At 40.8% G+C, this 25,264-nt stretch overlaps 4 protein-coding genes and 1 long non-coding RNA gene across 7 annotated transcripts; 2 read left to right on the top strand and 3 right to left on the bottom strand.

Annotated features, from left to right (window-relative positions):
* Positions 1 to 526: 526 nt before the first annotated feature.
* On the bottom strand, positions 527 to 5,310 carry LOC115742703 (protein SGT1 homolog). 3 transcript variants are annotated; one of them, XM_030677144.2, is made up of 11 exons: positions 5,023 to 5,310; positions 4,545 to 4,614; positions 4,026 to 4,150; positions 3,268 to 3,412; positions 2,899 to 2,995; positions 2,723 to 2,788; positions 2,057 to 2,195; positions 1,822 to 1,851; positions 1,325 to 1,410; positions 1,089 to 1,193; positions 527 to 866 (listed from the first exon to the last, which is right to left on the bottom strand). In XM_030677144.2, the coding sequence occupies exons 1-11, from the start codon at positions 5,180 to 5,182 to the stop codon at positions 759 to 761; spliced, it is 1,131 nt and encodes a 376-aa protein (XP_030533004.1). In that variant the 5' UTR covers positions 5,183 to 5,310; the 3' UTR covers positions 527 to 758. The 3 variants fall into 3 exon arrangements, with proteins under 3 accessions (XP_030533004.1, XP_030533005.1, XP_030533006.1); XM_030677145.2 differs by having other exon boundaries at positions 1,822 to 1,845; XM_030677146.2 differs by lacking the exon at positions 1,822 to 1,851 and having other exon boundaries at positions 5,023 to 5,309.
* An 8,931-nt stretch (positions 5,311 to 14,241) lies between these two features.
* On the top strand, positions 14,242 to 17,413 carry LOC115742811 (pentatricopeptide repeat-containing protein At5g52850, chloroplastic). The gene has a single exon (XM_030677307.2). The coding sequence runs from the start codon at positions 14,538 to 14,540 to the stop codon at positions 16,866 to 16,868; it is 2,331 nt and encodes a 776-aa protein (XP_030533167.1). The 5' UTR covers positions 14,242 to 14,537; the 3' UTR covers positions 16,869 to 17,413.
* A 506-nt stretch (positions 17,414 to 17,919) lies between these two features.
* Positions 17,920 to 19,799, bottom strand: LOC115742817 (probable NADH dehydrogenase [ubiquinone] 1 alpha subcomplex subunit 5, mitochondrial). Its single transcript, XM_030677320.1, has 2 exons — positions 19,399 to 19,799; positions 17,920 to 18,426 (listed from the first exon to the last, which is right to left on the bottom strand). Exons 1-2 carry the CDS (start codon positions 19,709 to 19,711, stop codon positions 18,230 to 18,232), a joined length of 510 nt encoding a protein of 169 aa, XP_030533180.1. The 5' UTR covers positions 19,712 to 19,799; the 3' UTR covers positions 17,920 to 18,229.
* A 2,646-nt stretch (positions 19,800 to 22,445) lies between these two features.
* Positions 22,446 to 22,912, top strand: LOC125312586. The gene is made up of 2 exons (XR_007196625.1): positions 22,446 to 22,728; positions 22,774 to 22,912. It is a non-coding gene; the product is annotated as an uncharacterized LOC125312586 (long non-coding RNA).
* On the bottom strand, positions 22,794 to 24,726 carry LOC115742815 (probable WRKY transcription factor 27). Its single transcript, XM_030677317.2, has 3 exons — positions 23,906 to 24,726; positions 23,698 to 23,811; positions 22,794 to 23,559 (listed from the first exon to the last, which is right to left on the bottom strand). The coding sequence occupies exons 1-3, from the start codon at positions 24,373 to 24,375 to the stop codon at positions 23,028 to 23,030; spliced, it is 1,116 nt and encodes a 371-aa protein (XP_030533177.1). The 5' UTR covers positions 24,376 to 24,726; the 3' UTR covers positions 22,794 to 23,027.
* Positions 24,727 to 25,264: the final 538 nt, after the last annotated feature.

Here is a 25,264-nt window from a genome sequence, read left to right as displayed (position 1 = left end):
GCTTTTCTTCCCTGGATCAACACTTTTTTTTTTTCCTGTTTCCATGGAAAGACGGATCAACTATCGTTAAGAGCTGCTGAAGAAAAGGATGAAGATGAACCTCCCAGCATTACAACGGAGAGGTTGAGAATCCACACTGTTCATCAGGATACGGTTCGTGAAGGATAGCTTTCACATTACATCACAAGAATGAGTAGCGATTGTGGAGGTGACATAGACTTTGCTCAAAAGTCAACAACGTTCACTGAACTGGACCCACTTTCGGATCATTTTAAGGTGCGTCTGCTAGTCTATAACATGATGACCCCGTCAAAAAGAGTCCTTTAAAAACTTGCATCTAATAATACATAAATCTACGCATTGGATTCACAAAATTATATAGAGCAAAGAAATTACATACATCGCCAACTTCAGTGATTTTCTGAAAATATTCTGTGAAGATCTTTGAAGAACTTGGACACCATCACAATGTGCGGCAGCATCGCGACGTTTATCATGTGTGCAAACAACAGCAAGCACAAAAGGGTAAAGAGCAAGACCAGAAGCCAGAGCTATATTGCTTCTCAATATAAAATTCACGACCAGCAACTTCATTAACAATAATACATGTACTACCAACAACTCCGGTTTTTCTATGGGAAGGTATTTCTACAAGATTCAGACACAATCCATAAAGCATGATTCATGAAAACAGAACAGAAGCAACCAAAATGTAAATGAGCATGACTTCTCTCATAAAGTTACAGAGGACCACGAGCCTAATACTCCCATTTCTTCACCTCCATACCTTCAGGAGGACTTCCCTCTACCTTCTTCGACCCCACTTCTTTCCAATTTGTGGACAGGACTGTTCCATTTGACTCCACCTGTTAAATGCATCGTTACAAGTTGAGCAAAATCTAGTCAACACAATTGTATTTAAGGCAGTACCAAACGCTGAAAGCTTCCCCAGTGAGGAAAATATGCAATATCAAACACGAAGAAAAGATGACCTTTGCATGCCCTTCATGAAAGAACTAAATGTACACAAAATCATGTCATGCATAAGCTACAGCTATGGAAGATAATCCAAGAGCCTTCAGTCTTACAAATGATTTTCTCATTGCTCTCCTTGTGTCTTCATCGGCATCCTTGTAGATATCTTGGAAAAATTTGTTCAAAGCTGCATCCCCATCCAACTTTTCTTCTTTCTCCTAAAATTCAACCAGCAAAAAAAAAAAAAAAGCCTCAGGTCAAATGCAATTCTCCGCTACATACTATTGTAAAAATGATCCCTACACTCTAGCTTGAGATAGATAAACGAGACATCAGGTTGACGACAAACCTCCTTCTTTACTTGAGCTTCGAGCTTATCCCAGTCTACCCTTCTTGGTTTTGATGTCGGATAGGAGGGTCTCTGAGATCCAGTGCCTGTGAGTTTCATTTAGCATGCTAATCAATAGTAAAATCTCCCAGATAATTCAACAGTATAAGAGGAGGTAATCTTTCTTCAGGACAGCCATGCTCAGACATGGTGGATAAATCATGTACAATCCATCAATAGTCCAATGACCAAAACTGGTTTGTTAGTTCTTAAATAATAATGTTTCAAGACTCCATAGGTTGCCATGTTCCAAAGATGCATAACCTTCTTGTTTAATGAACTTGCTTGTTTGTAATATACTTTGGATTGTTACATCACCAGACATATATAGAGAATGCCCCTAACAATCTCCTGACTCCAAGGCAGCATTTAAGTGAGACAAATTAGCAGCTAATTATCTATATCTATATCTGTGTAACTAGTAACACTTTCATAATGAGTTAAGTAACAATGTGTACCTTCCGAATGAGTTGAATAACAGTCTGTACCTTCAAAAATTTTATAGAAGTTAGCAAATCTAAGGTAATGTTGCAAGACATCAGGTGTGAGTCCACAAATTCAAGACGAAGGGCGGCTTTTTTTCTTTTTCGCGGGGTTAAAAAAATTTCAGGAGGTTTGACAACCCGAATACAGGCAAGAAACAAAATATGGAGCACTTTCACTATAGGTACGAAAGAAAAGCGGAACATGTACCTGAAACTACAGTAACTGTTTTAGGAATTGTGCTGTCCTTGCTAAAATCAAGAGAAGTCCAGTTTAATGGCTCAGCTTTAGCAAGGCGGACTTCGATTTTGCTAGGCAAGACATCATATCTGCACTTCTCTGGTGCAATCTGTTAAAAAAGGAATCAGAATGAAGCAGAGCAGAAAAGAAACTGGATGAAAAAGACCAGCAGAAAGTACATTTGCTAGACTCGATTGGTACTCAAGGAAAACTATAAAGTCCTAGTGATCCCATTGAAGATCTTGAATGAGAATCCTGTCTCAAATGTAACCCAAGAAAACCAACTAATTAATGCATAATTAGTGCCTTCTCATATATGTGATAAGACCTATTGCAGAACAACCAACTCACAAATTTAAATGTATTCGCCTCTTTGCCCATATTTGAAACAGGTAATTTTTAACTTAGTTTCCTTCCAAAATTTTGGAAACTGAAAAAAAAAATCTAGTTTAAAAGATTATGAAAATTATGTATGAATCAATCTGTCAAGGTTAGTATATTTTGAAAGGTTTCTTAAATATATGTTAACTTGCAAAAGACGCAAGATTAGATTAAAAAGTTACAGTTTAACGTAAAGGTCGCTACAAACAAACAAATTATAGAAGCTACTCTGCTACAAATTGCTAGGTTAGACACCTTTCCAAATAGGCGGGGTTGAAAATGATACGCATCCTCACCAGGGACATCAATGATAACGCTAAGCTGCAAAGGACATCAAAATCAAGTCAATCTCCGTCCTATTTTTCAAGCAGAAAAATGAGCAATAAGTCCAACATCAATAAGCAAGAAAACCTATGTGATTAAAACCTTACAATTTGTTCACCGAAATCAATTGCAACATTTTGAGCTGGTATGCCCTTTGCAAATATAGTTATAACCACTTCCTCAGGCTTCTGGTAGTATTCATGCCTACACTTGCAAAAGAATAGCAATCAGATTACTGGTAAGCCTGCTTAAAAATGGAAAGGGCATCCATTCTGAGATTTATTCTAATGGATGGTATAAAGGCTTTTTAACTGGTACAAGCATAACAATTGCGAAGTCATCACTAATGATAAGCTGCAAACTTCCAGAATCCAGGCGTGACACCATGATGATTTTGAAACTAACAGAACAAAAGTGCAGCTCATATACAATTGATCTGAAACAAATTCTTCAGTAGTAAGCATAAAGCGTATGACCTGTATTTCTGTTTTACATTCAACTGCGAAGTCACCTCATTGGGAGCCTCATTCAAAATCTGACCACTTTCCTGATCACTTTCCACAGATACCACCTCGGTTGAGGCCTTTTCAAGTGGTTGGTCAAGTAGATCACCAGATTCCTCTAGAGCATAATTCCACAGAGCAGTTGATCATTAAGATGTAATTCGATTTCCACCATGTGAAACAAATCATCCACACAGATCAGTACAAACACGCACACTCATGCATGAAAGGTGCCTAGATCATGTGAGAAGGTTGGCCCATTCAAGGGGAATAACAACGAGCTTAGCTTATGCAACGGAAATAGATTCTGATCAAGTTCAATTAGCTCCAAAACTATATTAAATTAATTTCAATCCTCAAGCAAAAAAAAACTCGAGCAGCTTCAGCAACTAATCAAATTATGGTTTTAGGATCTCTTTTAAATAGATTTTCACAAACTTCTGTATGAAGCAAGACTATCACACTGCTTCTCATTGATATAACAAATTGAGAACCCAAGTTTGAGCTCGACTCAAGCTCAAATTAATTGAGTGGAGACAAGTTGAGCTCAAACATATCGAGTATCTTACAAAACGAACCTCAAGATAACAAAATAAGCTTCATTTGACTCAAAATACCGAGCTTTTATTTCTCAAGAGTTAAGTTCCAATAATACATTGTGCATCCACTTGTCTCAATCACACATTTATGCAGATTCATTCATCATCAAAGTGATTTAGCTGGTCTAGTACCTGCAATACGGTCGTCACACTTTTTGATTAAATTGGCGAATCTCGCATCCCCAGGAGCCAGAGAAGAACCTAACTCAAATGCTGCTTTGGCGGTCTCATACTCTTCAAGCTCATAACAAGCATTGCTGAGAGAGTGAGTGAGTAAATATCAGGTCTCAACAAATAGCATAGTTTTACATAAATGAACAAAGATGATCCAACTGCAAGTTCTAGGGCAACTTTACATGCACTACTTCATAGGGAAGCATGTGAGATAAGATATACCTCCTATCTTTTTATCCCACACGCATGTACATGACCTTCTAAAGATTGAATGAAGTGAATATCTGTCTTGACAGACTAAGCAATAATGGTAGGCGAGAATGGAATTAAAGACAACGAATAGTCACGACGCATGAAGCATGAAGTCTTGAATAGAGGTGGGGGAAAACAAGTTTCAACACACGATTATCACAATTAACTGATCCATGGTCAATCCAGATGTAGGAAAGGTTAGGGAGGGCATTGAGTGATACTAACCCCTTGCGAAAGTATGCTTTAGACAATGAAGGATCTATCTCGATTGCTTTGTTTGCATCAGCAACAGCCCCTACAGAGGATCAGATTGACATAATTAGTAAGCAGGGAGGGCTACGTAGTAGTCTAAACAAGACAAATTATGTCCTAGCTAACAAAAAAACACATTAAGACCGATAAGAGTAAGGTTCTCTCTTTTTTCTCCACCCTTTCTTTATTTCGAGCCTGTTTTCTCCGAAACAAAGTAAACCGGAGAAAGGCAAAAAGGGTTCCGCAGAAAGTATCGAGAAAACAACACAAAGCAACAAATAAAGCACAATCTCAGACGGATGTACTAGCTATATACGAATCCCCAATTGCGTGTAAAGCCCCGAAACAGCGATCTGTAATACAACATCAAACTGATTCCTCAATTACTTGAACATGAAATCAAATAAACCAAAGACTCGACGAAAGAATGGTAGAGAGGGAACAAGTGTACCGGTGAAGTTGCGGAGTTTAAGGTTGGCCTGAGCGCGGTCGGCGAAGAGCTCGGCGTTGTCAGGGCTGAGGGAGATTGCTTGAGAGTAGAGGTCGGCGGCGAGTTCGAAGTGGTCATCGATGAATGCTTCCTTCGCTTTGGTTTCGAGATCGGACGCCATGGCCGAAGGATCTGAGGAGCAGAAGACTCTAGAATCGAACCACAGCGAGAGAGAGAGAGAGAGAGAGACTGGGCAATAGAGATGTCGAAAAGTAACTGGACGAGGATTGACTTCAATAGGTCGTGATTTTAAATGTAAAATCCTCTAAAATACGATTTTATTTCCAGACCCTCCTCCAGCAAAAAACCGGGGGCTGAAATGGTAATTTCCCTTTGTGAAATCACTAATGCGACATAGGTAAATAATTGAAGTTCGATATCTCTTCAAATAAACTTCCGATTTCCTTAAAAGACCGTTCTTGTTCAGCCAAAAGAAATATTCGCTGCCCTCTTTTTGTTTTACGTTTTCCCCCCTTGAATTTATCTTCTCTCTTCCCATTTGATATTGTAATACAACAAAAGGGAATATTTTGTGTGGCTTTTTCAATACCCCAAATTATTTTTTTTAAAAAAGAAGTTTATTTCTCATTTTTTAAAATATTTTTCTCGCATCATAGACCGATACTAAATCCTAAAAACTGGTTGAAGGCACTTAAATCTAATTTATAACTCGGCATTTATATTGTATGCGTTGAAATATCTCACGTCGTTTGGCTATGAAATTTATTTTTATACACACGCATATATATATATATACATATGTCATTTTATTGATTTAAGCTTTTTTATTAGATTTATTAAGGCATGTGTTCTACTCGTTTTGCATTTGCGCCCATGCCTCTCGCCAAATTTCGTGCGATATTTCTAATCCGGCCTGTTTTTGAGAGGCTTGTTAAAATATCCCACCATTTATATACTCATTAAATATATATGAACTCCTTTCGCCTGTTATGAATTGCATTTTCTAACAATACGAAGGAAAGTGAATGCGGATTATCAAATCTAATAGAAGACCATATGAATTGCATTTTCTAACTGTTTCATCGGGTAAGACAAGGGAAGGGGCCTCTTCCGATTGATAGACCACGAGCATGTAAACTACCGTCGGATGCCTTATCACATCCAATGTATTTCGTAGGGTGCGTTCGATTCGCGAAAAATAAATAATTTGATTTTTTTTTTAATGATCGAATTTATTGCTCGTAAAAATGGCTGAACTAAAAGTATTTTCATTATCCATGCAATTATTTAGACATAAATTGTGGTCGATGATGAAAATTATTTTATCGATTGATTATTTTTCACGCAACGAAAAGACCCTTATTTAAGTTGTAAAAATAGAAGAAACAACGATCCAATATAAGCTTGCATTTCAATTGTCTCATGTATTGGGAGCGTTCAAGTAGATAGGACAGACAAGAGACAAGCTTCTGGCCCGCTTTTAGCATATTTTCAAAATTACGTAGTCATTTCGAATGGCATTTCTTCTTTTTTGAGCTCACATCATAGAGAGATCATTTCAGTGAGAGAGTATTGCCTAAGCTCCATGCCACATTCAAGAAGTCATGGACATCATTTTTAATCTCTTTTAGATTAGACTTTTTAACAACACGAACGAAAATAAAACGGATTGCATAGACTTTGTCGCGTCATTGAAGAAGTCGTGGAGACCGTCTTCAATCTCTCTCTGAATCAATGGGTTTGGAGTAGACTTGCTGATTGAGCCCGTTAAGGCAAGCTCAGGCCCATCGTGCTCGGCTCCAAACCCATGATTAATATATGGGTGGGTCGGGCCTGCTTGAAGGCCCATGTCCAACCCACCCACCTCAAAAAAAAAAAACCTCAGAAATCTTGCCAAGCCCACCTGCCAAAAGTTCCTAAGACTATTATAAGGCGGTTAATTTAGTCTTAAATGTTTTGATGATTTGTCAAAATAGTACTTCCAGCCAATTCTGACAAAAAATTGCTAACTTGGACAATTATTTTTTAAATTCTCTAAACTTTTTTATCTTTATTTTCTTTTTCTTTTTTATAGATTTTTGGTCAGCGAGGTCACTAGTAGGCGAGGGCATCCACCGGAAATCAGAAAATAAAATAAAATAAGGAAAAAATGAAGAAAATTTCAGCATCGGTCGTGCCACTTAGGACAACCGACGCTGACTAAGAATCAATGTAAGATTTCCCAATTAAAATTGGTTGAGAGGACTACATTGGCAAATTGTCAAAATGTTTACGAATAAATTGACAAAATTAAACAGTTCGGGATTGAATTGATCATCATATAACAGATTTATGAATTTTTGGACAACTATCCCTAAATATTATTATAAGGCTCTTATACTTGCAACGTGACATGCGACTTTATTCTAATCACAATGTGCCATTCAACACCCGATAATCTTAAAATTGATAAGTTACTTGCAATAGTTTCACCAAATTGTTAGAGGTTCACGATTCACTTGTATAAACTAGCTCCACTCGAGTGCTAGATATCTTCATAAGTTTGTGTTCATGTGCTTATAAAACTTAATTTGTATCGGTAAATCGGGTCGTTGACCATCAGATCTTGTTGAGTTATTGGGAAAATCACATGTTCCTCGAAAAGATAACAAAATGAGTGAAAATGCCGATTAGAGAAGAGAAAATCGTATGTTTCTGAGCGTTGTACATAACTTTTGATACTTCTAGTATTCTTCTTCCCCGTATAATTTGTAGCCAATAGATAAACCAGTGTTTTGCCAAATTTTTTCATCGATTTGATTTGGGTAGTTTTCGCAATTCGGATCGATTTCCACTTCTTGAACGTGCACGTGTCAAAATTCTTAAAAGGTTCAACTCAATTATCAAATTTCTTCTATGGAATCTTGGACTGCTTCGGAGTTGTTCGAAGGCATTCAAGTTCATTGGCCAAAATTCATTCTGCATGTTCGATGAAACGCCTAAGTGACGTCAGAATGCATAATCATAGGGAAAAAATAGTTCAATTAGCCATATCATTCATTGTTTAAACAATTAGTGAAAAAAGAGAGATTAGAATTGAATTAATACAATTGCAATAAGTTTAGGACGTACTTTTCCTCTTTCACTTGGGCTTCGGCTTTATCAGACTCTACTATTTTCCTGATGGATAAAAGGGCCTCTAAGATCCAGTGCCTGTGAGTTTCATTTGGCATGAGTTAATATTTGTACCGGACAACCATACTCAAACGTGGTGAATAAATCATGTACAACCGGTCAAAGCACCAATGATAAAAAAGCAGCCTGTTAGGGCATTAATTAAAATGTTGCAAGACTCGAAAGGTTGCCATGTCCCATTGAAGCTTCATGTTTAGATGAATGTGTTTGTATGCAGTATGATTTGAATTAATATATCCTCCACCAAGCAACACAATAAATATCGCATCACCAAAATGGCCAGATTAGCTTGACTGGCTAGTGAAATGGAATCTAGACCTGAGCGCGAAACAAATCGACGCATTTTGGATACAAAAAAAAAAATCATGAAATTGACGTCAAATGAAAGATATGGATGTCTTTTTCAAATTAGGTCAAATTAGGATAATCATGATTAATTTTGATCAGAAATCACTAACGTGGACGCCGATAGTGTATATGGCATGACTGGCATTGAACTCAGATAATCGGCAGCAATCGACCACAAGCAACGTAATAAGTGCTATGTTCCTCCCCCATCCTTAGATGAAAAACAAATGAAGCACTTATAGGGACATGGTCAACATGGTCAGCGAGTGAGATCTTACCACGTGGCAATCATATATCACAGGAAGATCAACAAATCATGCAGCATCACACGTCATGAGGACATGGGGTGATCACGCATTTGAAGGATAGGGCTAATCCAAGATCTTGCCAGTGCCACTAATCTAGAGTTATCACTATTTAAACCATTGTGTCACGCAATACACTATGATATTATATGCATGTATGACTTTAATATTATACATTGACAAATTTGTACATCTACATTTTGCCCACTTGTATGGAATCCTTCAAAATTTGAAAGGTTGCCCTGCATAAAAGAAAAGATTGCAAGATTGCAATTGGTGTGGCCTTTGATGATTTAGAAGTAAATTAAAACACGCGCAGCGTTAACAAGACGATGATGATTTCATTAGAAGATGTGGGCATAATCGTAATAATAACAAAAAATCGCAGTTGCGAAGATCACTCAACATCCCGGTCGAGGCATGAAGTTCTCGCAATCGGTGAAACTGAGCATCTTGCTCCAATTCCTTGCATGTAATTTTGATTAGCCTTAGATCAAGAAGTTTGCATGTTGATTTCCTCCTAAAAGAGGGGGCCTTAATGTAAACAAGGTAATTAAGAGATGCGTGCACAAGGGAGGAAAGTGGAATATCTCAAGAACAAGGAGACCACTGAAGGTAAATCTTACTGGAAATATGGACATGAGACAAGGGTTGGAGGTGGGAACTCAGTTACAACAAATTTCTATTTCAAAAAGTTGAAATTGATTGCAACAAATGACAACTGAAATGCAAGGATAATTATTCCAGGATGCTTCTTCACCCTAGGATTCGATAAGCTTGCGCCTCATGAAAAATGCTAAATTACTAGGGGAAGGTAATGACAATAGAAAGTATTTCTAGTCTATCCCTGTGGAAAATGAAGAGGAAAGAATGAGCGAGACCAAATTCTATAAGGCTGATTAGAATCTCTCTTGCTGCACCACTATCTACGTCCATGTGAGCACATTTGTAGATTTCTTCAAGCTCGCTTCGCATCTTCAAAAAGAGCTCCTCCATCTTACTAGCCTTTAGCGCATTCAACCTCTCTATTTCAAGCTCAACTTAGAAATAATAGGTTTAAGCATGTTTACAGAAATGTGACAAGTCGCATCGCCTGCAAGTGCATGTTGAAAACAAAATTTAACAATTCATTGCAGATATTTTTGGTTAGCCTTAGAATAAGAAGTTTGCATGTTGAATTCCTTCTAAAAGAAGGGCCTTAATATATATATGATATAACTAGCGCTGACTTGCATAATTTTTTGAAATTTTTTCAAAAATTTTCTTTTCTTCCTTTCTTTTTCCCTTTTGTTGCTAGTGGCCCAACTCAAATAATTGGTAGCAACCGACCCAAGCAATGTAATATAGTGCTATGTTCCTTCCCCATCTTTTGATGAAAAATAAGTGAGGCATTCATAGGGATGTAGTCAATATGGTAAGTGAGCGAGATCGTACCATGCGGCAATCATATCATAGGAAGATCGACGAATGGTGCAGCGCCACATGTCATAAGGACATGGGGTGACCGCACATTGAAGGATAGGTCTAATCCAAGATCCTGCCAATGCCACTAATCAAGAGTCATCACTCAAACTGTTGTGTTACATAATATGCTCTAATATTTTTATGGGCCTGAGCCCTTGTCAATGAATTTGAGAAATCATGACAATGAATGATATACATATATGTAATAATATACGCGTGTATGACTTCAATATTATACATTGAAAATTTGTACATCTACATTTTGCCCCTTTTATGGAATCCTTTAAATTTGAGAGGCTGCCCTACGTAAAAGAAAAGTTTGCAAAATTACAATTGATGTGGCCTTTGATGATTTAGAAGTAAATTAAAACACGCACAGCATTAACAAGACATTGATGATTTCATTAGAAGATGTGGGCATACTAGTAATAATAATAAAAAAATCCGCAGTCGCGAAGATCACTCAACATCCTGGTAAATAGAGTAATCATGAACATGGGGAGAGCATAGACGAGGTACGAAGTTCTCGTAATCATGACATCAAAGCGAATGCATGAAGTCGCTTCTCTTGGCTTGAACATGATCTGATTCATATTGGAAAAGTTTTGTCCGTGAAGATGGTATTAGAATCAAAAGCTAATTAAAGAAATATGCAATTAGAGGAAATCAAGTATCATTGCTTTGTTTAATCACAAAGTTAGGCAGCTTGACCGCAGGAATTTCATGGCGGGAACAATGCGAACAATGTGCATCCATGGAATTAGAACCGTTCGAGATGTTTCTCTACTTCTCATATTTCTGAAATTATTCTTTCGATTACGAAAAGTCATGTCCAAAGGCTACAATTCTCGAGTTTCAAACTTTATATGATTTATTGATTTGCTTTTAATTACTGCCTAGGGATAGACAGGCATAGGGACTGACATTTAGAAGATGCAGAAGATGAATTTTGCATAGAAAAGAAACGTTAAAGAGTGTGTTTGTTTCTCGAAAAACTCCATGAAAAAGGAAAATGATTTCTCGAAAATTATTTTCTGGGAAATCCGGTTTGTTTTTCGTTGCTTGGAGATATGTGACCGAGTACGTTTTCTAGTGTTCGGTTATTATTTGGAAAATGATTGCAATCTCATGATTTTATAAAATAAAAAAATAATTTCAATTTTTTAAAATTTTATGTTTATGTTTATTTTTTATTTATTTTCTATGTTTTCTTGTTTTCTTTTCTTTCTTCCTTCTTCTTCCTTCTTCATCTATCTCACTATTTATTAGTCATCCAAAAGAGGAGTAAATATCGCATTATCTGGGCAGAGCAGACCCTTCTTAACATCCTCGAGCTCCCAAATATTCGGTGCCAAGGACCTGGTTAGTCTATCATATATGTCTGGTTTGTTTAGATAGATCTTACAAAATAGCAGTAAAGGCAAATTCTCTGTCATCCAAAGGGAAAAAGAAGAGCCGATATACCATCTGTTCATCAAATGTGACATCCTCAGTTCTGTTAAAACCGTTTTCAACTTCCATTGGGTCATCTCCTTCCATTCTTGACTTGAATGGGGAGTAAGCAATCCAGCTTGAACAATGATTTGACAGTTCCTCTGTGTTGGTGCAACTCTTAACACTCATTGTCTTGTAAATTCCAGTTACCTGTTGAAATAAAGTAGTGTCAATTGACCGAGAAAGAGTGAGATCTCCATGTTCTTCAGGCTCAGTATGATGTTTACCTCAACTCTATCACCTGGCTTCCCTGCACCTACCAACTTATCATATCATTAGCAAGCTAACTTTATGTGGTGATCCCCCTTCAGGGATTTCATCTGGTGTCTCCTGGAGCCTCACAATCTGCTTATCTGCAAAGCCGGTTCATTGCAAGAATAGACATCAGCTACAGTCGCAACAAACTTCAAAATATTTTTGCTGAAAGCACCAGCACTGCCTTTCTAACGTAATACGTTTCGTTGTCCGCTGGCATTTCCAATTGATGCCCATCTTCTAATTCTCCCCTCCTTCAAGTATCCGACGCTCAACAAGAATCGACAAGGTCTTTCCTCATGTATCCTGATATTGGGCTTTTCAATAACAAACATGAAGGCTTCACCAATTATGAGTTGGGCGCTTTAACCATTCGTGCTTATAGCGGGGATCCTCATACATGGTGATTAAACAAATTCCAAATAAAATGAAATCTTTAGGAGAAGCCAATGTAGTTTAGGAGAATTCTATGGAAGGACTGGTGAGCTAGTGCACAACATATTAAAACTTTGAAAAACCTTTTGGAGCTTGAAGCATGGACACTTCTGCTAAGACAAGGTTCGAGATGACCATCTTGGAATCACTAAAGACTAATATGTTTGTTTGTTTGTAGCGAGGATTGGCTTCCAGATTGCAAATAAACCATTACCATCCATAAGGAAGCCACTTCCAGTATCTTAGCAAGTGATGGTGCAAAAAGAGGATGCAGTTTACATTTCATAGCAGCAGAAGAAACGATTGAGCCTCACTCAATAAATAGCTTAACAAAGCTCCTGACTCCTGACCAGGTTTGGAAAACCAAATCAGAGGGGTAAACTACCTGTATCGATTGTGAACTGAAGTCATGGAATTCTTGGTAGCACATTCCTCCTTCATACATCTCTTAGGTTCACTGATTCTTCCTGAGAAAAATGAACTGTTAAAAACGAAAATCAAGCCATTCTTCTTGATTAGCTTATTAGCACTTACCTCTTTCAACACGAACAGGATCAGAATAATATCCACGGACGAGGCATCTAAAGACAGCTTCCCTTATATCAGAGATTGCTGAACTGCACCGGATTATCATTCCTTTAAGGGACACCATCTTCTCAATATCTAGTCAACACAAGACATCATCCGTTACAGACAAAAGCACTTAAAGCTCCACAATTTCATTCAGAGAAACAACCAAAAACCATGGAATAAAAGATATAAAGACCAATTTCACATTAGAAGTAGCAAATGCATACACAATAAGCCAATCATACATTCTTAATGAACTACTTGCAATGATATGACATGCCTTTGAGTGACCGTCAGAAGCTCTAGTAACTGGAATTCCAGCGCAAGTTTCAATTCCTTTACTATCTTTATTCCAACCACAAAGTTAAAGTGAATGCTTCGATTTCCACTAAAAGTTGCTGTAATTGTTCTAACAAGTCTACACGATATTGACCGACCTTCAGCTTAAGTTACAAGATTTGTCAAAACACCTAAAGGCAGACAAGAACCTCAATAGGCCATACAGACTTGCTCGGCCGGGTTCACATCCTGCCCGCTGATGTTGGCTCCCCAGACGTACATCTGCTCGGCCGTGTGGCGACAGCGTCGTCGGTTGAGGAGGGAGTGGACACCTCGAAGGGCCTCCCACTGGGGCCGCTGGACGCCCGTCCGTGCGTTCGGGAAGGGGTACGTTGTCGGGAGAGGAGAGCATGCTGCCAATGGGGCTGGAGGGAGTAAGGACCTGAGAATGAAAATGAAAGAAATCACATAGCATGACCCAATCGTGCATTTCTAGATACGTGTACCAGTACTCAGCAGACGGAGTGAGTACCCGTGTCGGAGGCCATTGGAGGAGAGAGAGGATGAAGTTTGCGTTAAGGCGGTAGAGACTGAGCGGAGATGATGAAGCACGGAAAGAGGGAGACCGCGAGAGAGTTTTGTGGGGAGTCTGATCGATCTTTTTTGGCGGGAAAGGTGATGAGAATTTGGGCCCCCAACGAAGGGAGGGTGTGTTTTCGGGCCGACCGCTTTTAGGCTGATAACGGCCCAAGAACTCTGTCGAGATTATCATGGGCCCATTAGGCCCGGCCCGGGCCTTTTCACAATGGGCCAAATGCACTTGCGATCGTTACAATTCTTCGTACAATTTGTTCCTGTAATACAATGCCATCCCCTGCTTCGACAAGTGCTCACGTTCCGTCTTGACTCGAGTTGAGGCTCGACTAACAGAGCTAGAGAGATGCATGAATTATACACGAGTCGAAATATGAGGAGGAGGTCGCATTCTTCTCGTCATGCAGAAGATGGATAGCTCACTCTCAAGGTGCTTCCTGGTATCTATCGTCGGAAATCTTTCATGCAATGATCGAAGCGCCGTCCACATCGTATGTTGATCTCGAAGAACATGAATCTCCTGGCTATGTTCTGTTTCTAAAATCGTCGCTCTCAGCTTTCCAACATTCGTAGTTCGTACAGCTAGGAGAAAGAAACATGTCACGCCCGACCCTAAAAGCGGTCTTCGGTGAAAACCCATCATCACGTTTCAGAGATATTTGCTCCCGGATATTGGTTTTTTGCAACTCACGGTCTCTTAGAGATGGTATATGCGTTCACAGCCCAGTTATCAAGTTGGGTTTCGAGGATGATCTGTACTTGAGCAACAACCTCTTGTGCCTTTATTCGAAATGCCGTGGTCTTGAGCAAGCACGCCAGTTTTTCGATGAAATGCCACACAGGGACGTCGTGTCTTGGACGGGGCTTTTGTCTGCTTATGTTAAAAGTGGGAATCATCAGAAAGCCCTGCAGTTTCTCTATTCGATGTTGATGTCAGGACAGACTCCGAATGAGTATACTCTTTCGAGTGTCTTGCGGTCATGTTGCGCACTAGAAGAATTCGATCTTGGATCCTGTATCCATACTTATATCGTAAAGAATGGGATGGAGTCAAATCCAATCCTCGGTAGTAATTTGATTGATCTGTACTCCAAATGTGGTTATAGAGAGGAAGCCTGTAATATACTTATGCATATGGAAAATAGTGATGCAATTGCTTGGACAACAATGATATCGTCATTTCTTGAAGAGCGGAAATGGAACTTGGCATTACATCTATACCTCCGGATGGTTGAGGCCAAGGTTCCTCCAAATGAGTTCACGTTTGTTAAGCTTCTTGCTGCGTCGAGATTTCTTGGTTTGAAATACGGAATGCTTATTCATGCCCATTTGACAATGTGGGGAACTCAGTTGAGTTTGATATTGAAAACAGCTTTAGTGCACATGTACTCAAGATTTCACAAGATGGAAGATGCCATCAAGGTCTTCTCTCTAACGCCAGATTGTGATGCATTCTTATGGACTACAATAATTTCTGGATTTGTGCAGAGTTCAAAAGTCAGGGAGGCCATCGAGGCATTTCTTCTGATGGAAGTATCTGGGGTTACAGCAAATAATTTTACGTACTCGAGCCTTTTGACCGCTTGCTCATCAATTCTGTCTCTGGAACTGGGACAACAGCTCCACTCAAGGGTAATCTTGGTTGGCCTGGATGAAGATGTATCTGCTGGAAACGCACTTATAGACATGTATATGAAATGCTCATGCACGGTGGAAAATGCCTTTCAAGTATTTAGATGCATATACTCACCAAATGTCATCTCTTGGACCACCTTGATTGCTGGTCTTGCTGCACATAACCATATAAGGGAATCTTTCCAGTTCTTCCTAGAAATGCAAAAAGCTGGAGTTGAGCCAAATTCCTTCACTCTCTCTAGCATTCTAGGGGCTTGTGGTACGGCAGAATATCCTACTCATGCTATGCAGCTTCATGGGTTTATAGTCAAAAGTAAGGCAGACCATGACATAAGTGTTGGCAATGCACTTGTTGATGCTTATGCTGGACTGGAATTGTTCGATGATGCATGGGGTGTTATAAGCACGATGGACCACAGAGATACCATCACATACACAACTTTGGCTACAAGAATGAATCATGCGGGTCATCATGGTATGGCATTGAAAGTGATTAGACATATGGTAAAGGAAGATGTCGTGATGGATGAATTTAGTCTGGCCTGTTTCTTGTCTGCATCAGCAGGGATGAATGAAATGATTTCTGGGAGGCAACTTCACTGTTGTTCTGTAAAATCAGGCCTTGGTAGATGGATTTCAGTCTCAAATGCCCTAATTGATTTGTATGCAAAATGTCAGTGTATGAAAGATGCACACAAAGCTTTTGAAGAAATGCCTGAACCAAATACTGTGTCCTGGAATGGGTTGATCGGTGGATTGGTATCGAGAGGGAATATTTCTCCTGCTTTCTCCATGTTCGAAGATATGAGATTGTCAGGAGTCAAGCCCGATTCTGTGACACTCTTGTTAGTGCTTTCTGCTTGCAGCCATGGGGGTTTGGTTGATCTTGGTCTAGAGTATTTTCATTCTGTTAAAGAAGCATATGGAATAGCACCAGAATTGCTTCACTATAATTGTCTGGTCAATCTTCTAGGCCAAGCAGGACGTCTAGACGAAGCCAGAGATATGATAGAGAACATGCCCCTAAAGCAATATGCAATGATCTACAAAACGTTGCTCAGTGCCTGTAGAGTACATAAGAATGTACCTTTGGGTGAAGAGATGGCAAGAAAAGGGATGGAGCTTGACCCATTTGATCATACATTCTATCTTTTACTTGCAAAGCTGTATGATGCTTCCGGAAAATCTGATCTAGGTGATGGGACTCTCCAAATGATGAGGGATTTGAGGAGTTTCCCTCGGCTGAATCAAAGGGTCTCTTTTGCTGGAGAAAAGTTCAATATGCAGATGTAATATCTATGGAAGCTCAACAGATTGGATCTTGCCTACCGGATGATGTATTTGTAAGGATCACTGCAATATTTCTGAGATTAAGCCACCTCCTGTTGCAAAGCTCAGAGATCTCACCTCTGTTAACGACTCAATTTGCTTGACTGGTCAGTCTAGTGAGAATATGGGCAATGTGAAATCAGGTCCTCAAGATACGGAATGCATGACAAAAACCTCATCTGTGGCAATGAGAAGCGGTGAAGAAATTTCTTATCACCTCAAGCTTCTTCATGTCCAAAAATCTGACCATACAGTACTCATCACCCGGTCATTTCATGGTTAGTCAAACGTTGCTAGGCAGGGCAATTTTTCCCCAAGCCTCCCGACCATCTTGAATTCAACCGTAAGCATAATTTTTTGCAAGGCCATTTCATATGCAGAAGGTGTCCGGGCCGAGCGTGGAGCGTCATTTCATCAGAGTTGAAATCTACAGACTCCAATAGTCAACGATGCACACGTGAGCAAGAAAGTGCCAAAACTCTAGACTGTTGATTTCCAAGTGTTATGACTTGCGGTAATTTCCGATGAGTGATGAACATTATGTTTACTGGATGTAGAGTTTTCTTGGAAGATAATGCAAAGAAAGTTCCCGTTCGACCTACCATACATTTTATCTGATCAATTAGACTTAATTTCTTTCTCACGTAATGAGTGAAGATGCACCCTGATTCCATATCCTTGAAGATTCAAGATTGAGAGGAAGACATATCATATTTCTCTATTACCATTTTCTTTTTACGACACAGCTTCTTGTTCTTCTTCATAATATTGTGCATAGGCCTTGCATGATTGTCCTGGAGACGGGCTTCTTCCGAGCTTCATCAGCAGGAAAAGGAATACTGTATACTTCTGGTATGAAGGAAGAACAAAATTTGCTTCCACAGGGAGAAGATATTGTCAGAAAAAATTCCCCTCTCATAAATCAAAGCCAAGTAAAATTTCAAAACTACCTACATGTTTATCTTCTCTTACCACTCTGATAGAAAGACTATGACAGGCCCATTGACAACTTTCGCCGCAATCAAAGAACAAAATATATTCTTGCTAGTGAAGAGACAGTTCGTTTCTGCCACATATGTAGTTTTCTCCGAGAAAACGAGTTTATACATTACGAAAATCTCATTTTTCACTGAGTACGAAACAAAGCTTAAATCCCTCCCATGGCACAGAAATCAATAAAAAAAAACCTTGAGATTACATGCTGAATGCTTCGAAATGAGTCCCCCAATGCGAACTAGAGCATCTAGAAGAAGGGCTTATTACAGAATCACACATCAAAGAGAATATGGAAATCACATTGTCAGATATCAAGAGCCGGCGGAGCTTCATGCCTTCGACTGAGATTCGCCAGATGTCACTTCAGGCTTACTTTCCTTCTGGCCTATGCTAATAGTCTCCAGCGTCTTGTAGAACTCCTCCGGCAGTGGCCCCGGCCGGTGCTGGGGGACATGCTTCGGAATAGGAGCATCGTTCTCAATAACCTCACACTCATAGTCATCAGGGACACCCCATGGATCCCATTCTGCAAAATGACAAAGTGCACGATAAGCACTATTTATCCACAAATGATCTGTTCCTAACATTCTTCATCCGAGACACCAGGAACGACATCAGCAGAGTGTGAAACAGAATTATGAGTCTGGTTATATACTAAACAGTAACTAACAACCCAATATTTTTTAAATTTCAACTCTCCTGAAGAGATGCTAAAAACTGAATAGACTCAATGAAGATAATGGCAGTTTTATTCGGCAAACTCCCATGCTATGATTCTTTGCAATATGCCATGTCTAGATTTGTTGCTTCATGCGGAACTCAATTCAAGACGCCTTGCAACTGATACAATAAAGAATCAAGTCAAAAGAGCAAAGTCAGAACTTCATTCAAGGCTCATCCAAGAAGCAAACTATGTGGAATAATCCTAATGCAATGACCCTCTTACATCGGAAGCAAAAGCCTACAAACTAAAGCACTCGCTGCCACGGGGTTTCCCAAAATTATGACTTAAAACAACAGACACGGACGGATATAACCATCTCAACGAATGACACATACTTCCCTCTGAACAATAAGTAATGCAGATCTCGAGGGAGGTGGAACTATGAGTCTTCAGGTCCCTAAAGGCCAACACTTCATTGGAGGCTTTCTATCAGCAATTTCCACGACAGTCATTCTCATTTGCTCCAGATTCATCAGAAAGATTTCATCATTGTCTCGCGAAACCTAAATAAGTCGATAACTTACCACTCTAACGATCATTTTCAAATCTAGCAGCGCAATTCCAAGGATGCGCAAACGTAATCGTTCATCTTAGTAGATTCTGTGTAATCTAGAGTAGCATATATAAGAACATGTAAATCACTGACACAAAACCTCTTCGACAACGAAGACCAATACACCCTCATCCATCCATCGAAATACCACTGCACCACCAGAACCTATCCAGAAAACACAATGCGACAACCAACCAGAAACAGTTTTTGAATTAACGGACCGATCATTTTGGAGATGAGAGTGAGCTCGTCACGCGCTTCCTCGATGAGCTCCTCAACCTGGCCGCACCCCAGTCGCTTCTCGATCGTCTCCCAGTCCTCCTCCTCCTGGCACACCTTCAACCGGTGCCTCGTGAAGCTCTCCACCGCCTTCCGGTAGCCCTCGTCCTCGGGGACTGCCTGGATCTCCTTTAGGGTTTTGCCGTACAGCTCGATCAGCACCTCCCTCGCGTTCGGGACCACGTCCAGCCCCACGATCCCCGTCGTCTGCTTCACCTTGGCCATGAGTGGCCGTCCGATCGCTCGCAAAAACATCTCTGTCGCCGGTAGCTTCGCAAGGCACTGGATCGATCACTCTCTCTCTCTCTCAGCAGTTGGTTTGAGCTTCAGGAGAAATGAAGGAGCGCACTGAAACTGCGTTCGTGAAGTGGATTACTGGGTTCTGTTTGGTAGGGCCCAAGTTCGATGTAAATGGGCCAAAAATCAAATGCACGGGCTTTATATGGGCCTTGGCGTCCAGTTTCTTGCCAATCAAATTGTGAATATGTTTTGGACCAAAATAATAATAATAAATTGAATATGCTATCTTTCTAATATGGTAATTAGAGCATTTGAATTTTGAACTATCTAGCTTGAGTAAAAAATATTCTCCTTACACAAAAAATATGCTTTTCATGCCAGGAAATAATTTCGTCTACACCATGCGGCAAGGATGCGACAAAATATGTACAAAAATCGATGTTTGACTCCTTTTTTTGTAGTAAAATCTCGTGTCTGACGTGATTTAATGTCACCGAACGAGACTGTTCGACAAAATATGTACGAAAATTGATGTTTTGACTCGGGTTTTTGGTGTTAATCATGTATCTGTTTGGCTTAATGTCACCGAATGAGACTATCGACAAAATATGTACAAAAACAAATGTTTAACCCAAATATGTACAAAAACCAATGTTTGACCCAAGTTTTTGGCAAAAATCGCGTGTCCGGCGTGGTTTAATGTCACCGAACCAGACTGTGTGACAAAATATGTTCGAAAATCGACTTTTCACTAGAGTTCTCGGCATAAATGGTGTGTCTAACGTAGTTTAATGTGACCGAACGAGACTTGATGGAACTCCTTTTTTTCCTCAAAACTCCTGCCTAATCGAGTATAAAATCTGCTTGAGTGCGAGTCTCGCTTCCTCGAGGCGAAGGAGGCATAAGGAGAGTCTTAGCTACTTGCTCATAGTCACTCAAAGAAACCCATGGTCAGAGCGCAGGGAGATCGCCTCCGATTGTGAGTGAAAATTGTCATGTGAAGGCCACAAAAAGTTGTCGAGGTAAGTGGTTTCAATTGACAAAGCTAGATACTCTTAAGGTTCGTTGATCGGATCGTGGCAAGTGGTTTTAGTTGACAAAGCTATATACTCTTAAGATTCACTAATCGGATCACATCGTACGCTTTAAGCATGCACTGAAAGTCTTTCAAGGAAATTCTTAGCAAAAATTCACGAGGAAAAAAAAAAAGAAGCGGTTGTTAATCTTTCTTCTCCATGTCATTTTTGCTAAATCCAGTCCTTTTTTTTTTTTCCGTCGAGCTAAATCCAATCTTTGCTCAACACAATCCCGACAAATTCGAGCACACATGATCGAGCTCATGGGCCGAGCCGAACCCATGTTCCGCCCCCAACGTGCGAGATCACAAAATCCATCCAAGGTTGACCCAGCTCGGCCCACCGAGAAAGGTACGTTCAATGTTACAAAGCATAGCCGATTTAAATATTAATCAGCACGGTCCATGATGGATCGCTCCCCGTTCTTTTCTTCTCGTACATAGTCGTGTATTAAGTATTCCACTTGAAAGCAACATCGATGCCGCCCATCTATTTTTCAAATCATTAAGATTAGAGCCACATTTTGCCGTACAGCCCATTAGAAAAAGGCAATGGAAATATTAAGATCGTTTGTCATTTATCTAGGAGGAAAAAAGAATTGGGATTTGTTCGCCGAATAAATCAAAATACGGACGGAAGCTTTCGAAGTCCTTTTAGATGGAAATTACCCAAAAATAGAAAAACAAAAATAAGGTCATACATAATTGTTCTACGGATCGTTAAGAGTCCATTTGGTTCGCAAAAAATGAATAATTTACAAAAAAACATTTCTAAAAATGATCGTTTATACTTATTTGAACACATATTACAAGATATGATGACAGTATTTCTCGTCGATTAATTATTTACGCAATACAAGTGATCATTTTTTATAGGAAAATGCTTTACAAACCATTCATTTTTCGCGAAATAAACGGCGCTTAAGTCTCTGTTAATAGCGACGATTCCATAAGATAAAAGATAAAATCGTCAACTCGCGTTTGCCCAATTTCCAGCATTAGATTCCACACACGACCTCACGGGGCGATGCATGCGTGGAGGATGCTCTCTTTGATATGAACAGCCCCCGGTTATTATAGGAGCCCCATCATTATTGTCATCATTAATAATGATTATTTTAATGGCAATTGCGGAGGTACAATCTCTTTTTTTTTTTTTTTTCTAAAGTATCGTTTCCTCCTCCGTTCAGACCCGATGACGAGGAGATAAGCACGAAGGAATGGGATGAATAAAATAGGTTTGACCAGCTATCGCAAGTAAGAATAAGAAATATTTGACCAGAGAAAAAAATAAAAATAAAAATAAAATAAATAAATAGATTAATGGGCCACTAGCGTGAACAGGCAAAAAGGCATCTTGCGTTGGTCTCGTGACAGAGGCGACTGGAGCGGAGCCGGTCACGCTCTTCGGCCTCCCTCACAGGGAACCGACAACTGTCACGCACCCACTTGCCTTTCCCTCTCTATATATATCTTTTTATTTGAATTTTTTTTTTTTTTAACGAAAACATGCATTCGGTTCATGCACGGACGGATGTAAGTTCGCGATCTCGGTAAAAAGGCAAAAAAAAAAAAAAAAAAGTGGGCGATCCTATCAAAGTGAGCTTCTTTGTAGTCTTACACGTAGCGGATAAATTGATTCTTTAGGATGCGTCGGGTCGGGTATATGACGTTGGTATTATGCAGAGGACGGAATCGAATCAACGCAAAAAGAAGAGGCCGGTGGCATCACGGGGGGGGGAGGGAGGAAAAAATAAAAAAGACCGAGGGTCGAGGCATGGCAAATGCCGGTGACGAAAGAGAGCACAAGATGAACACGATAAGCCCACCAAAACATCAAGAAAAATGGATAGACGGTAGAAGAAAGAGAAGGTTTGAAGCTGCTAAACTTAAGTTCCACTTTGATATTCCACGCACCGCACACCTACAATTTCTTTCTGTACATACAAAAACGAAGGTAAGACTCGGAAGATGAAAAAAGTTGAAAAAACAAAAAAGAGAGGGAGAGAGAGAGAGAGAACTGAAAAAGTGAAAGAAACAGAGAGAAGCATGGCGATGGATGGTGGCGGAGGGAAGAGAGATTCTTCCTATCTAATCTCTTTCTATGCCTAGTCGGTGGTGGACGAAGATCTATCAAGAAACAGCAAAAAAAAAAAAAAAAAAGAGAGAGAGAAAGTCTTCGTATGTGCGAAACGATCCGACTGTGTACATCTATCCACGTCAAGTCTTCGACTTTTCGAACTTTTTTCCGGCGGTTCAATGGCCCCCGCCAGCGGCGGAGCTGAACCGGGAAAAATCCGCCCGCCCTTGACCCGACGAGAAGTTGTCCCCGGAAGCCGGGCTCTGGCCGAGCTCTCGGAGCCCCATGAGGATCTCTTCGCTCATGGCCGACACGTTGGGAATCAGCAGGTCGTCCTCATCTTCCTCCTCGCGGGCGCCGTCTTCCTTGTCCATGCCCAGGTCCTCGCTCATCGGGAGAGCGCAGTGATGGGCCACCTCCTCGTCGATTGGAGCTGTCAGAGGGGTCGTCGGGGAGAGGCTGGCTGTGGAGGAGGAGCACGGGGCGGCGGGAGCAGAATGGGCAGGGCCGATTGGGTCGGGTTTCTGGAGGGAGGAGGTTGTGTTGAACCTGCTGCGGGTGCTGCCGGCGAGGGAGTTGCGGTGGGTGGGATGGGGGTGGTTGTGGTCGCCGGTATAGGTGATGATGAAGATGTTCGGGTCGGTGTTGCTCCGCTCCACTTGCTTCCTCGCCAAACAACCTTTTGTGCTACTGCATCGGTAGTAGTTCCTGTTCATCATTTTCATCCAAAATTATAAAAAAGAAGAAGAAGAAGAAGATGAATGAATGAATGACTGAATGAGACTGTGACTGATGAGTCGTGTGAACTCGATCATAAGAGAGAAAGTTCATGGGATCGTTGGGGACCTCGGGAATGGAGAGCCTTTGATGGGTTTTTGACCGTATTTTCGCCAAGCCCACGGATCAGACGACAGATTCTCCGCCGTCACCTGGCAAACCGACTTCTTCTGCTGGCTCTTCCTGCCGCAGGAACAAAAAAACAAAAGAAAAACGAAATTAAAAATCTCTTCTGACGATCCGGCGAAACTGTTTGGCGATACGCGAAAGCTGTTACCTTTTTCTGGATCTTGGTGTCTGAGCCTGCATGGCAGGTCGAGAGAACGCAGAAGAAACAGGCCGAGCGGGAAGCACTTTACGGTCAAAGCCCTGGTGGTGCACCGCCTGTTGCAGCTGCGGCTGCGGAGGAGCTTGGAGGTCTCCAATGGCGGGTGCCGAGGAAGCGCGGGTGAAGTGGGGGACGACGGTGGCGTACGGGGGAATCGGCGCGGGGAAGCCGTTTGCGGGTGCGAAGTCGGAAGCGAGCGAGAGGGAACCGTCGATGTTAGGGTAAAAGGGTCTGGTCAGTTCTTGGAGCTCATCGAGAGCTTCGTTTCTGGGCTCGACAAGATTCGGAAACCCAAACGGGTGGTTGTCTTCCTCCTCGAAAGTCAACGAGGCGAAGCAAGCCAGCGGGTTCTCCTTTTTCGGGGCGGCGGCAGAGGAGCAGCTCCTGACCACGGCGCTGAGATCCCAGTCGTCGGCCATTGAGCGCAAAACAAACGACGGCCTTCAGACAGCCCAATGTCTGAACCTGGGTTCCTTCTTCCTGGGAGCAATGCTTCTTCTCTGGTTCATGCAATTGGGCTGATTGGAATTGGAACAGTGGGGGAGGGACAGAGAGGACGGCGCTGACTTTTGGGTGGTGAGAGAAAATGAAATGGAGAACTCGAAACAGAGATAAAGGTGGAGAGAGAACCAGTGATGGGGGTCGAACAGGTGGGAGCACTGACTTGGTAAAATTCTTAATTTATATATACACGAGCGAAAGGACACGGAAATTGGGAGAGGAGGAGGGGGACGAGGGGGGGTGTTTTCGCCTTTTCCTTTTTCTTCAAATTTTCCTTGATTTTCCTTTTGTCTTTTTTTTTTATTTATTTTCTGGTGGTGGGGTCCACCGGGAGGTGTGGTTTGGTGGCGTTCGCGTTGTGTCCCAAAGTGGCTTTCCCATTGACTTTGCGGAAATGTCAAAATGGGGACCATGCAGAGTTGCTCAGTGTGGGAATGGAAGGCTCCGATGCTTCCTCCTCTCAAAACTCTTGACAATAAAATAATAATAATAAAAACAGAGAAAAGATGCTCTCGTCTCGGTCTTGGCAGAAGAATCCCTCGCGGCTCTCCGATTCCGTAAGTCGGGCTCTCATTGGAACTTCTCTCTCTTCCCCCATCAAAGCTCGCAACTTCATGAATTTTATAAGACGCGACTTAAAATCCTCCGATTATGAGCCTCGATGTGAAATGTCAGTAATTTTATGGCGTTTAAGTGAGCCCCGTATGAAAGTAATGAAATTTGTAGTGTTCTTTTCCTTCGTTTCGGTGTGTGATGAAATCAAAACATAACTTGTAACACTCAATTAATCGAAAAAAGATTATGACC

The sequence above is a fragment of the Rhodamnia argentea genome, chromosome 10, assembly GCF_020921035.1.
Source record: "Rhodamnia argentea isolate NSW1041297 chromosome 10, ASM2092103v1, whole genome shotgun sequence".
Taxonomy (NCBI): Eukaryota; Viridiplantae; Streptophyta; class Magnoliopsida; order Myrtales; family Myrtaceae; genus Rhodamnia; species Rhodamnia argentea.
This window is presented reverse-complemented; position numbering and strand designations above follow the sequence as displayed.

Bases quoted from the DNA above. Each gene is read 5' to 3' on its own strand.
- LOC115742811 (XM_030677307.2), top strand. From the start codon at position 14,538: ATGTCACGCCCGACCCTAAAAGCGGTCTTCGGTGAAAACCCATCATCA.
- LOC115742703 (XM_030677144.2), bottom strand. From the start codon at position 5,182: ATGGCGTCCGATCTCGAAACCAAAGCGAAGGAAGCATTCATCGATGAC. The intron at 2,196-2,722 runs GTGTCTAACCTA...CTTTTTTAACAG, and splicing joins AACCCCGCCTATTTGGAAAG to ATTGCACCAGAGAAGTGCAG. The intron at 1,194-1,324 runs GTTTGTCGTCAA...GTTGAATTTTAG, and splicing joins AAGCTCAAGTAAAGAAGGAG to GAGAAAGAAGAAAAGTTGGA.
- LOC115742815 (XM_030677317.2), bottom strand. From the start codon at position 24,375: ATGGCCGACGACTGGGATCTCAGCGCCGTGGTCAGGAGCTGCTCCTCT. The intron at 23,812-23,905 runs GTAACAGCTTTC...TTCCTGCGGCAG, and splicing joins ACACCAAGATCCAGAAAAAG to GAAGAGCCAGCAGAAGAAGT. The intron at 23,560-23,697 runs GTCCCCAACGAT...AATGATGAACAG, and splicing joins AAAGGCTCTCCATTCCCGAG to GAACTACTACCGATGCAGTA.
- LOC115742817 (XM_030677320.1), bottom strand. From the start codon at position 19,711: ATGTTTTTGCGAGCGATCGGACGGCCACTCATGGCCAAGGTGAAGCAG. The intron at 18,427-19,398 runs GTCCGTTAATTC...GTCATTTTGCAG, and splicing joins TCTCATCTCCAAAATGATCG to AATGGGATCCATGGGGTGTC.